Source organism: Limanda limanda, chromosome 7 (assembly GCF_963576545.1).
Source record: "Limanda limanda chromosome 7, fLimLim1.1, whole genome shotgun sequence".
Classification (NCBI taxonomy): Eukaryota; Metazoa; Chordata; class Actinopteri; order Pleuronectiformes; family Pleuronectidae; genus Limanda; species Limanda limanda.
Window position 1 is genome coordinate 12540262 of NC_083642.1, and position 13561 is coordinate 12553822.

The 13561-nt window shown below is 41.6% G+C and overlaps 1 protein-coding gene across 2 annotated transcripts in view; it reads right to left on the reverse strand.

Moving 5' to 3' along the window:
- Nucleotides 1–13561, reverse strand: part of cacna2d3a (calcium channel, voltage-dependent, alpha 2/delta subunit 3a) — a 113248-nt gene that overhangs the window by 42323 nt on the left and 57364 nt on the right. For both annotated transcript variants that reach the window (XM_061075215.1, XM_061075214.1), the window contains exons 9-12: nucleotides 11433–11522; nucleotides 10691–10804; nucleotides 5674–5752; nucleotides 1389–1522 (exon numbers count right to left, since the gene is read on the reverse strand). In XM_061075215.1, the coding sequence (XP_060931198.1) occupies nucleotides 1389–1522; nucleotides 5674–5752; nucleotides 10691–10804; nucleotides 11433–11522 (417 nt within the window). The remainder of the gene's footprint in view (nucleotides 1–1388; nucleotides 1523–5673; nucleotides 5753–10690; nucleotides 10805–11432; nucleotides 11523–13561) is intronic.

A 13561-nucleotide genomic window follows, 5' to 3' on the forward strand; every position in this document is an offset into this window, starting at 1 on the left:
AAAGGTAAAACATGAGGGACATGAGGAGGATTGCGGAGAGAAAGAAAAGAGTTCATTTTCATGTTCTATTGCACTGAATGCCTGCAGGAGGGCACTCGCCTTTGTCTCCTTACATTTTTGAAGCTCTCTGTCTCTTGATCTATTTAGAAACAACTGAGGACAAATGGCTGCTGTTCACTCTCTCTGGCCAAAAACAATAACTTGAACAAAAGAGGATTCCTGTGCATGCATGAATACCACAGTTCATAGTGTGTGTAGATTATGCATTTCAGAGAATCCTTTTGTCTGCCCCAGAGAACTATAATCATGTATAAGGGATCAAGCTGTGATTATCTAATAAAAAATACTATAATGATAATATAAAATAATTTGTGCCATTTTCATGACTATTCCACCAAGTAGCCACTTTACACCCGTTGCAGAAACGAATGCAGTCTATTATAGTGAAACCTATCTTCATGAAGGTTATAATGTTTAGTTTTTGTTGGAACTGTTTAAGAGAGGTGTTTTAATGATTTGGAGGCGACTGCAGTGTGTGCCACTTTTGCATTATAATGACAACTGACTTTATTATTTGGTCCACTGCATTTATCAAACCAAACATCATCAGAAACACCTGTCGGTAAACATAAAAAATAGCACAAAAACTACACACATCCCAGTTTATTTTCACTCTGAAAAACAGTTTGAACACGGCGTGCCAGAGGAGTTGGAAAACTGAGTGAATTGAGTTTGTTTGTCTGTGTGGGCTACGGTCCAAGGTTGAGAGCTCAGAACCAATGTTCTACTCACGCTACACAACTCCCAAACACACACAGGAGGCTCATTGGCTTAATAGTTTCATCTGCTGCACACACATTCTTTCACACATTCAGAGACATACAAAGGCAAAGCACATTGTCAACCCACTGCTTACATTTTATCGCCACCATCCCGAGTTTACAATTCATCCAGACACAGACGTGATAAAACAAAGTGAGAGGTAGATTAAGCTTTCACGTGTAAATCTCTCAATCCATCATTGAGTATTAAAGGAGATGTATTACACTTGTCATACTACGTCTACAACAGCTTGTCCGGCACGCCCCCTTAAAAAAGGCCGGGTCACGCCAACACAGAACGTATCCTACACGCACTGGAGGACACGCCCCAATCCCATCAAAGTGGGACAGTTGACCAATCAGAGTAGAATAGGCTTATCAGGAGCCTTAAAGAGACAGGGATTAAAACCAGCTGTTGCAGACAGAGGCTGAAAGGAAGTTCTGCAGCAATGGACAGTAAGAGAAAAGTATTGTGGTCTTGGAAAAACCCAAATCTACCATGAGTGGTTAGAGAGGACGATAGGAACGCCCGGTAGTATGTGAGAGATATTGGTGTTGTCAACTCACGGTGCTGTCGATGTAGGCCTCAGTCCACACCGTGTCGTGCTCCTGGTCGATGACCTTGGGGCGACTCAGGACGTGAAGGTACTCCATCACATTCTCCTGCCTATCGGCCAACGTGGAAATCTGGGTGAAGTATCCTGTTGGGCAGAGAAAGGAAGACGGAGAGGTGGAAATGATGGAGGATGAACAGGTTCAATGTCTTGGCTCATCAGTGCTGCCCCTCAAAAAACTGTTTGTAAGCACGTGTCACATCCAATATCAGCTTGTCCATCACTCCCATTTTACTTACCTTGGTAGCATAGCAGAAATATTATATCTGGAATACACTATGGTAGGCAGCAGATACTTGCTTGATGGAGCAGACTGGAACCTGGTTGCATACAGGAGTAATAGCTGAAGAATACCCTGCAGTGATGTACAAGTGAGTGCAAACCAGCATGGGCTTGTGGATGGGTAAGTGGTATGTAAATGTTAAACCCAATGTGATGCCATTTCCTACGATGGTAATGCTGCCATTATGATGCTAATGTGCGGGAAGAAATATACCGTTATCGCAGCAGGGAGACAGAAAAGGGGGAGAGGAAAAGAGGGAATCAGGACAGCAGCAAGACAGAGTGAGAGAGTGAGAGAGGAGGATAGGGAGAGAGAGAGAGCACCACATTTCCATCCATCTGTAAAAACAGCAAACTGTCTCCATCACCGTGAGGAAGTCAAGGAGAAAATCATAGCCGGAGGAAATAGATTTCGGGGTCATCTTTCCCAGCGACGACCTTTAACTCCACAGGGAGAACAGAGCCAGCGTCTGGCCTCAATACACAGATCTACCGTATGATGTATGTCATACACCCCCATATATCTCAGGAGAGGATCCGTCACTGTTAATCCAACTTTAAATCTGTCACCAGAGAACAAAAACTTCCAGTAAAAAAAGGCTAAACTATCACATTATATAGCAACTAAGAATAGTGCGGTCGCTGTAGCATGTGGGACAATCACAATTTCAGATAATGGTATTTTAGATCTAAGCTGCACCATCAACATATCAGTACATCTTCTCTCAGTAGAAAAAGGACATGTTGACCCTGATAGCGGCACAAGTACAAATAAAAGGATGTTCATTTTTTCATCAAGTGAACAAACAATGTGATTCGACAATCGGGGTCAAATGCTGCGACTGTCATTTCCGTTAAGTGCACAACGGGGTTATGTTCAAATTGAGTAAACACAACCCTATCGAAAGCCAGGAACTACGGAGCCAAGCAAACAGTGTAACGCAGTGCACTAGTGAAAGTATCTAAAGAAAGTACAGATTCCTCCTTTTTCATCCTCAAGAGCATTCAGACTTCACCTATTATTCCATCAGACAGTGCACTGACAGCGCACACGTACAGACCGACATCACACACAGAGCAGGCTGCCTCCGTCTAACTGCATCGTTCATCACAGAGGTGAGTGAAGAATGACGAGTCCCACTGGGAGGCTGAGGGCGTCCTTCGGGCTGAGCCACCAGGGCCAGAGACATGCGGGGGGGGGGGGGGGAGTGGAAAAGAATGAACGCTCCCTGCTCTCGGTGACATGGTACACCTGTCGTACACGCAGGCAGGACAGCCTCAGCAGGGGGAGGGCATTAATATATTTTTAAAGGACCTTGGTTTGGGTGACCTGTCAGCAAAAATACACACCAAGGTGACCTCATCCATGTAAATAATAGATGAGGTGGAGGTGAAGCCTAACTACACTACAGCAGAATGTCGACGCCCTTACGTTCTTCCATATGTGATGAGTGAACATCAACATTTAGAAACACGGACATCTGGTTTATACTTTTTTGATATATATTAGGGGTGTCACGATACCAAAAATTCAGTAGTCGGTGCCAATACCAGTAAAATAACACGATTCTCGATGCCAATTTCGATACCACGGTAAAAAAAAAGTGCATTATTTGGATGTTGTTAATGTCATATACGGTAATTCAATGTGCTTGCGCTGCGCATATACTGAGGGTTATACGGTAGTTGCGGTCGCATGTGAGTGACGCTTTGTTGTGAGACACGTTATGCATTAAATGATACATCTGCCTCACGCCGGGTTTACACCGGACGCTGAAGCGACGCCAAAGCGACTCGTAAGCGCAGCACCAAGCCTAAAATAACAGCTGGCTCCCATCCACTCCCATGCGCCGCTTCAGCTTCCGGTGTAAACAACCATGTGCCGGCGCGCTAGGGATTAGCGCGGAGCGGCGGCGTTGCTTCCGTGTCCGGTGTAAACCCGGCGTCAAACGCAAAATACTTCCATACACGACTCTTTGTGCCTTTTTAATAAACAAGTCGAGGTGGGGCGAACGCTGCAGCCGCAGTTGCCGTCTTGGTTTTCAGAATGTAAACGTCTACTGGCGCAGCACCGATGCTAATGCTAAGTTGCTAACAGCTGCTGGCATCGAAGCTGACGGTGCCTACGGTACTTCAAAAACTTGGGCATCATCGTTTTGTTATGTTAGTATCGAAAGGTATCGTAGGTATCGGTTCTCGTGACATCCCTAATATATATATATATATTAATCCTTATATATAAATACAGGTAGAGATTTTCCGATACCATTTTTCTCGTCCTGCCGATTCCAATACCTTGACTTTGTGTAAAGGCAAATTCAGAGAACAGATTTGATACTAGAGACGAATTAAAATTAAACATAATCTTATAGCTTTATGCTTCTAACTCTTTACAGAAGTGATGATTGCTATCATTGTTGTACGGCCGGGCTCAGGTGAAACCATATAAATACATACAGACAAAGGAATGCCATAGAACTTCTTTTATTCTTACCTTGAATACAATTTTGAAAATTACAATTTAGCAGCACTTAAATGGCACTTACTTATAGCACTTTGTAGTTTTGCTTTTTTGAAGAAATTGTACTTTCTTGATTCTTGTTGTTCTGGGTTTGTACCCTCGTGGTTAAATGCACTTATTGTAAGTCCCTTTGGATAAAAGCGTCAGCTAAATGAAATGTAATGTAACGTAATTATCTACTTTAACACGACAGCGACAAATACCATGAATAAATCTAGGACCACGCAACAATCACATGCTTTAAACAGCTTGAAATTGCTGACATTTTAACTTGCACTCTCTGATGCTACACTACTTGAAAGCACCTCTTCTTTTCCACTCTAAAAACTGTACTCTCCATTAGCAGTACACCGCAACTGCTGTTTTGGAGTGGAAGAGATGAAGTGATTTCTAGGAAAAGAAAATGCAGTTTCATCTGGTTGAAACTAATATACTATAATGACGTGGTATCACATCAGTACAGAGATCTGCACGCTCGCCGATGCCCGACTTGGCATTTTCGGTAGCATCTCTGGCATTTCAGATGCTGGCATCAATATTGGAACAGCTAATATTTCGTCCGGTACACATTTTGTGAAAACGGCTTTTCAAGCTCAGAATTGCTTTAGTTTTAAAGTTTAATTATCAGACTCTTAACAGTATTCTTTGCTCTATTCAAAGGCCACTGGGAGATTTCAAAGAAATGTTTTTTTACCTCTAAAGCGACTTTAAATGAAACAGTGATGAAATGAAAACAAATGTTCTGCTGTAGTTTGGAAAAAACGTTGATGTGCCTTGGGCGCTAAGAGAAAACTGTTCTGCACAGCTCCTGCAGTGGAGAAGACGTCACTGTCACAGCCTGATTCATCATTCAGCAGACAAACACACAACAGACACACACGTGCAATTCTCATCATCACAACCGACCGGGTTGGTTCTCTGATATAACTTCCAACCAAAGCTATGGATGTCCTTTTCCTCTTGCCTAACACACACCCACACACCCACACATCCCTTGTGTGACCTATGCCTCTCCTGTCTTATCTATGGCAGCCTGAGGAAATGGATCCAGACCGTCTCTGTCACCCAGCTCCCGGCTAAATATAGAACCTGCTGCAAAGTGCTCCACACACGGAGACAACCATGACCACACACTACGCAGCTGAAAAGAGGTTTGAACTTAAGACTTAGAGAAAGATGTAATGTGACATATCTGGTCTGTGCAACTGGGACCAGCTGCCTGCTGTCACATGCCCATGCTAATACTGATGAGCACTGACAAACACAACCACACGCACACACACAAACATACGCCAACAAACCCCCAAACAAATCCTGAGCTCCTTCATGTTTTCATTTGCATCTGGCTGACAGCGACGTGCAAAAACTTTACTCTGCAAAAAACAGATTATAAGGAGAAGAAAAAAAAAGTACAGCATGTGCCGTAAGATCCCACCTTTGTTAGCACACGCCATCCATTTCAGATTATCTGCGAAGGCTGACTCTCGACCAATCAGGTAAGGGAATATGCGGACCTGCGGAGAGAGAGCAGATAGCTTCCGTCAGTCATTTTAATCCCGTTTTGACACGGCCCACCACACCGCCATAGAGAAGATCACACTGCCAGCCCATAGGCTCGCTCTTTATCTGCCGCCGATAAGCAGAACCCATTCTCTGTGTTTAATAGTCAATTACAGACGAATACAAGTTTTCCAATTTCTCTTTTAGATTTCATATAAAGTTTAAATGAGTAAAATCGGTAATTTTAACTTCAGAAACGAAACAATTAAGGATTAACAGATGCAGCTTTTTAAATAAGATAAGTGTATCAAGAATCTGCAACTATAATGAATACAGATAATAAACTCGTATTGGGAGTTGAAAAAGGCAAAACTCAATCTTCTCAGCTCTCTGCTGCCAAACCCATTTTTCCATGGCAGTGCTCGGTTAGGCTCTAACAGCAGGTGTAGGGGCAAGTGTGTGTGTGTGTGTGTGTGTGTGTGTGTGTGTGTGGCGAGCAGGTTGCCAGATTGGAGCAGATGCAAGCCTCTGGGGGCACAGCTGCCATAGCACCCATGCCTGCATTTTTCACTGCCTCCCATCACCCTGACAGCATGTGTGTGTGTGTATTTGTGTATGTACGTATGTGTGTATGAATGTATGTGTATGCACACTCATGTCTAGATGTGTGTATGTTTATGTCTTTAACTGTTTTAGGCTGATTTCACTCAAGAGAAGGATCTGAAAATCACAATAATACAAAAAACAGTTCCCTTTTGAGCAACACTTCTATTTAAATCATACTTATTTCATTGTTAGTGACAGGTGCCAAAGGTCAACACATTATAAATTCAGTAGTGATTATAACAGCTTTAGCAAACAAACATACAACCACACACAGCCAATTCTAGCATCTCATGTTCTAGTATAGATATAGTTGGTCTATTGTCAGCTGTAATGAGTTTCACTATGAATAAGTGCAATTGTCAGATTGTCATTTTTGAGCCGCTCTAATCATCTCTAATCACCTTCTATTCACATAGACCTCGGGCCTTTGGACAGGCTCTGCCGGAGTGACAGGAAAACACAACGGAGACGACATCATCGTTACCGCCCCGTGTGACGCTCTGGTTCAGAGGTGTCACGGTAGGGCGTCTTGTTGTGCTGGTGTGTTTTACTTCACTGGTAACCAAGACTGGGTCAAAATATAACTGGCTGGTTATGAAGTATGAACAAGGTTTACGGCTGAGTAAAGTATAATGGAGAGGGCAGGGGCTCTGGCTCCTGCATGCGATCTTCAACCTACTTGAGTGCACACATTTTATATAGGCAGGAATAAAAAATACACATGCAGGCAAGAATAGAAATGCATAGACATGCAAGTATACACCAAGTGACTATGAACACACAGATGCACAGACAAGTTTCTGGCTAACGCACATGCCCTGCCCTCATGTTCTATGAGTTTCCATTTGTGAATATACCTGTATGTATTCATTTACACTTTAGCATGTAACTCAACATCTCATGCAGTTCTTCTGTGTAAATGCATGTAGGCTACGTTTTGCATTTTATAGGGTTATATTAAATATTTTGTGGTAGGTGTTTCCTGATCTTAGTTGTTTTGATTTGTAGGAAATAAGTCTGATTCCTAAATTGGAAAAAACATAGACAATCACAAAAGAAGAAAGAACCCCAGATAACCTTAAGCGGCACACTCCCTTAGGTCAGCGGCTAATTTTAATTCTCCTTTACTCACTTATCTTTTTCATCTATCATTTGCCTCTAATTAAATTCCTTATCGTGAAGTCTGCTTTTGTTCCACCACAACTTTTATCTGGTGACCCAAATCTTCTAAATTAGTACAAACCCAACTTTAATCAGTCTCTGGAAAGATTCTGATGATTATTTCTACATTTTAACTCTAATTGTATTTTACCAAATGTGATCAACCTGGCATTTTTGAGAATAAAGGTTCCAGGGAGCAGACCAAGATGTTGGTTAAGTTAATACACCTATAGACCCCATGGTCTAGCTTGTTTTGAATGCCCATACAGTTTGCCCTTTACCTGTTGGTACAGTAAAATTAATACTAGCAGGAAATATAGAGGAATCAGCTCTATCTTTGAACATTATATCAACGTTTTGCTGCCGGTTGATGGTTTTCAGTGGTGAATTAGCTCAGGGGTCTACACTCTCAGTTGGATTAAGGAATTTGGTGCCACTACAGACTAGTCTCCTCCATTTCCCATTGTTATATGGGGCTTTAAAATAGTTTTCAGGCTGTATTCATTGGTTCTGGTCTGCCAAAATTCTACTTCAGCTTCTTCATATATTTCATCTTTACTGACAAGTGTTTGTTATGGCCTGAGGTGAAAGAAGAATGAAACAGTATTTTAGTCAAACACAGAAACGAAACAAATATGACTGTTCCAATCATAAAAAGCAAACTGTATACATTGATAAATAAACTGGGAACAGCATCACAAGGCATCATTCAAGCACAGCTGGCTGAGAATGTGGCATTTTTTTTAGTTGCATTTGTAAGTGTGGGTGTGCAAATATGTCCACGTTTATGTGTGTTTATGCTTTGTGTGTGGCTGCATACATGTGTGTGGGCACCTGAAAGAGGGAACCACGCAAGCCTTTATTGCACTATACTTCAGTGAGCAAAGTCAGGTCTTTGGGGAGTACGACATTCAAACTCTTCGTATTCAGTTTGTTATTTATATTTTAGCTTTTGAGGTCACGCTACAAAAATTTAAGACAAATGCAAAATTACGTCTGAGTCATTATCTACAAAATTCTGTTATCTGTAATGTGTGACAGAACATCTCCTAAAAGTAATCACTGGTATATCATGAAAGAAAAACTCATTATAGAATGTATTTGAAGTTTTACAGTGTTTTAGACCTTTCAGCAGTTTTTCATGGCATCGCTTCCTTTATGATCTCATTATCTCTGAAGCTTTTTGGAATAAACATGATCTGCACACTGATATTCGGAAACTTATTTGCATTCAGGCTTTCCTACGCATGCTCATACGCTCAGTGTGATGCTATAGACTGGGGAAGCTATAAAGCTGGTTAGAAAGAAACCATTAAACCCCAGCGGCGGTGGGAGTAGAGAGAGAGAGACTGACAAAGACTGAAGACTTCTATTATCAGCGGGGCTTCTTTTATATGGAAGTATCTCGCAGCCTTGTCCCCTCTCTGCTCACTGCTGTACAGCCTTGAGGCAGGAGCATGTGTGTGCGCATGAGTGAGTGTGTGTGTGTGTGGGTGGGAGGAACATCTGAGGAAAAAAGGTAACTGGTTTTACTGTTGTTGCTTATCAGTGTAATATTTTCGAAGGCATCATGGCTTGACAAACTCCAAAAAAATCCATCTATGTAAGGGCATTCCGTAAATATCAATGCATTATATTAATGTACATAAGCATGTGTTCCAACGGGCTCAATATGGGAATTGGAAAATATGTAAGGCAATGGAAGATTGAACTTGATGCACGTATATATGGTATAAGCTCAGGATGTGCCCGTATAACTGCCTTTAGTATTTCTATCCTCAGCCTTTTAAGGACGAAGACCCTGCAGCCTTTCTTTTCCTTTTTACGAAGGAAAATGACCGAAGAATAAGCTTTTTTCTTGCCCTCCATCTCCTCTCTCCCACTCTCCTCCCATTTCATTTCATGGCCTGTCAGTGGAGCGCCACAATTACCTTGCAGGACAGCAGAGAGACAGCTCCGACCTCAGAGACAGGGCCATACTTAACTCGTGTTTTAGAAAGGACCCCAATCTGGGCTCACTAAATACCTTCTGCTTGTCAAAAGCATGTTTTGAAATATGACAACAGAACAGCAAACAGTGTTTCCATACGCACAACACAGATGCTTATTGTTATGGTGATCATGCTTTCAAGATGTTCAGTATATAGGAATTGTATATTTCTATAAATATATGATGTACTACACTTAAATTGATTGTATACAAATTGTAATAACAGCCCAAATAAATGGCTGTGACAAGATCAGATTTTCACTAAATGATTATTTGTAGCAATGATACTATCACATAATCAAGTTTCAGAGTTTTTGTTTAACTACTTTTGGTAAATGGTTAAAATACTAATTAATACTGAAAAGTATCTGCTATACCTACAAGGGTCATGCAGATAGTAAATTATCTTATTGATCAAAGGTGGTCGGAGTGATCATAGATAGCTCAGCAGAGAGCAGGGAAGATCGTAGACTGACAGAACATATCAGTTTCTGCTTGACCTTCGTTTTTCATGGTTGTGAATGTGACTTTCAGTTCAAACCCCAAGTGAATTGACAATCAACAAGAGAGAGAGAGAAACAGAGAGAGTACTGTGAGCGATACACTTTCTTTTCAATGGTGGATGTAGAGATGAGTTTTGCTCATCACCTAGACCAGAAATACTAATTATAGAGAGAAATTGATTGATTCACATGATATAAGTACATGTGTCTATCATTAAACCGATATTAATAATTAATCGTATATATATATTTATTTATATGATATGATTATCTTTGATACCAGGGTATCACCACGCCCCTCGCCTTAACTCCTTAAGACCTGGTCCTTTACTATTTCTGTGGATTGACGTATTTAAAATAGATTTCAAATGATTCTTGGTTCCCTTTTAAAATACTGCCTTGATTCTCCTTCTCCTAACAGCTTATTCACAGTAGAGTCATTGATTGATAGCCACAGGAATGCATTAGTCCACTGCTCTCCAGTGTTCTCTCTTCATCGCAATACACCGTCTTAGTTCAGTGAAATACTGAACAAGTTATGAGAGGAAATAGAGCTCAGCTGACCTCACTATACAACTGCCCTGGAACACAATTGCAGAATAAGTGCAGTGTGTGTGTGTGTGTGTGTGTGTGTGTGTGTGTGTGTGTGTGTGTGTGTGTGTGTGTGTGTGTGTGTGTGTTTAATACATTACCTTCCTGTCTGGCCAGTTATATTTGGCAAAGATGGCATCATACGTGTCCACTGCCCCATCTGTCACCAACATAATGGCTTGGCTGCACTGACTCCCCCGGCCTGTCTCGTTGAACTGGAGACAGAGACGGAGAGGACTCGTGAGCGCAGAATAACAAAACAAACCAAAACTTCTCTTTTTCATCCAAACAGAAATTTACAGAAGTTGAAAGTCTACTTTTTTCAATCTCTTAATTACTTGCTAATCTAGTTCCTTCTTATTTGAGCTCGTCATGTTCCTTTACATGACTTAAATTCACGTCATGGAAGCGATCAGCAAGCTAGTGGACTACAAATCATATTCTTTCTCCTGTACACACAAACTACACTCTCTCACACTAAGAGAGTGTATCACCTCTCTAAGATTAAAGAGAGGAGTCATTAGGCACAATGGAGAAATGTGTAATTACCATGTACCTTTGCTAGTTATTATTGAAATATGAGGCTTTAGAAAGGGATGGTCAATGTGTGTGTATGTGACTGTTTGATTAATTGCTTGTTCATAATGAGACATCAAACCAGTAACCTGAGTCAAGTGTATTGTTTACTTGTTTTTTTTACATGATTCTGTTCATTTATCCATTAATTACGGTGCACTCATTAATTTTGTCCATGAAACCGTTTTCTTTCTGTGTGTGTGTGTGTGTGTGTGTGTGTGTGTGGGGGGGGGGGGGGGGGTGATAATGCATGAGTGTGTTACTTACCGCACTCAGAAGATGGAAGGCCTCAGTCAGAGCTAGGTCTAACATGCCAATGCCTTGAGCGAACAGCTTGTCCAGGTGCTCCCGGAAGTGCTGGAAGAGTAAAGTTTGGGGAGAGGTTGTCAAGACAACGGTGACGAGAGAAGAGACGAGCGATAAAAAAAAAAAAGAGAGAGGGTGTTACCAAGGGAAGTCATTATTGATTTTTATGGTGACCGTATAGTTACAGTTAAAGGATGAAAATGCAAAGATGTTGATTTTATTCTCTTATAACACAACAAATTATATCTATACAGTATAATTTGAATGTGAACCTACATCGTCTTGAACACAGCACTGAGCCACTTTCTACAGCAAACTGTCTTATTATCTGAGAGTGAAATGTCACATCCTGTCTAAAGACCAAAAACCGATCAGAGTTCCCCCCGTATCCTCTCAGCTGTCATCCAGTTTCTCTACAGTGTGTATGCATATATGTGTGTGTGTGTGTGTGTGTGTGTGTGTGTGTGTGTATGTGTGTGTGTGTGTGTGTGTGTGTGTGTGTGTACGCATCTACGTGCACTTGTGTTCAAAGTGGAGTGTACAATATTTAATGATGAGCTCAATGTTGTCAGCAACGGGTCTCACGAGTATGTCTCTTTATTAGTGCTATTATTAGTCTAGAGGACACACACACACACACACACACACACACACACACACTTAACTGTTTTATACAATTCAATCTATTTATAGCTATTCAGATCCAGTTGGTGGAATTCTAATAATTTCTTCTATCCATCTACCTGTAAAAAACATTCCCTCCTCTGAACATCCCTCTTGCATACGCTGCGATACTACTGGTGACAAATGAGGCGTTATATAAAGGATATGACTCTGACGCTCACTTTTTTTAAGATCCAGGAATAATTTAGAGCTGGGCCCCACCTACATCGTCATCCTCTCATCACTCTCTTATCTTTCTCTTCTTTTCCTTTCGGCTCCCTCTACATTTATCTCCTCCAGTCTTCTGCTTCTTACTGAGGGGAGGAGGAAAGTCTCTCAACACACAGTAGGAGGCTTGAGCAGCATAAGGCCATGCCAGGGCTTGCACACTTGGGTGAAAAACATGCACGCAGAACACACATACACACACACACACACACACACACACACACATGCAGGCATAGGCGGCAGCAACACACAAATAAATATGTGCACAAAAACAACCTCCAGCGTTCCCAACAACACCCCCATATGGCAAAAAGAACCTTTACTTTGATGTGGGTAAAAAGGGTTAATCGGTTCCCACAAAAGGCTGTACCCTGGAGCAAGGAAAAACTTTACCCACTGTGTGTCTGTGTGTGCGTGTGTGTGTGTGTATGTGAATAAAGATCGAAGAGATTTGTCTCAGCACAGCATGCAGGCTATGCTCAATCCCTGAGCAGCCGTTTACTGAGGTGGCAGATTCAGAAAAACTGTGCGTGTCCGTGTGTGCATGCAATACTGAGAGTGCTCAACCTCATGTGCTGCACAACGAGGCTCAGACTTCCACGGTACATTGGACATCAAACCCTTCAATGCTGCAGACACCTTTAATACTCAAAAACGATCACAGCGTGCAGTTTAATGAGGCCTGGCCACAGGAGCAGGATAATGAATGAACAAAAATATCTTAAATTGCAGCTTGCTGATGCCTGAAGGTTTTGGTTTTAAATGGCAAGTTATTTATGTCAACAAGGAGGCTTATGCATGGAAGAGAACAAATGGTTTGCTGGGCAAAAGTGAACATTGTGTGGGGGTGTGAGTAAACCTGTTTCAACAATGGATCAACAAGTTGTGATTGATCAAATGTGATGTCAAATTTACAAATTTGCAGTAAAGATGTCGAGGTTAAGACCAAGAAAACAAGGTAGATTTATGACCTAACAGTGGTTTTACCTCAATGTCTAAAAGATTTTGACCATACTCAGCGTGTTCCCACATGGCAAAATTGTTTTGGCGCACACCAAACACATCATCAGGCCCACATACCACATTAAAAAATGGCACTTGGGTGGTCTGCTCCTGTTTGCCAGATCTGGGCAAAAAGTAAACCTTAGCAACGACACAAGTCAACCGAAGATGCCAAAAGTGTCCCAAATTTAGTTTTC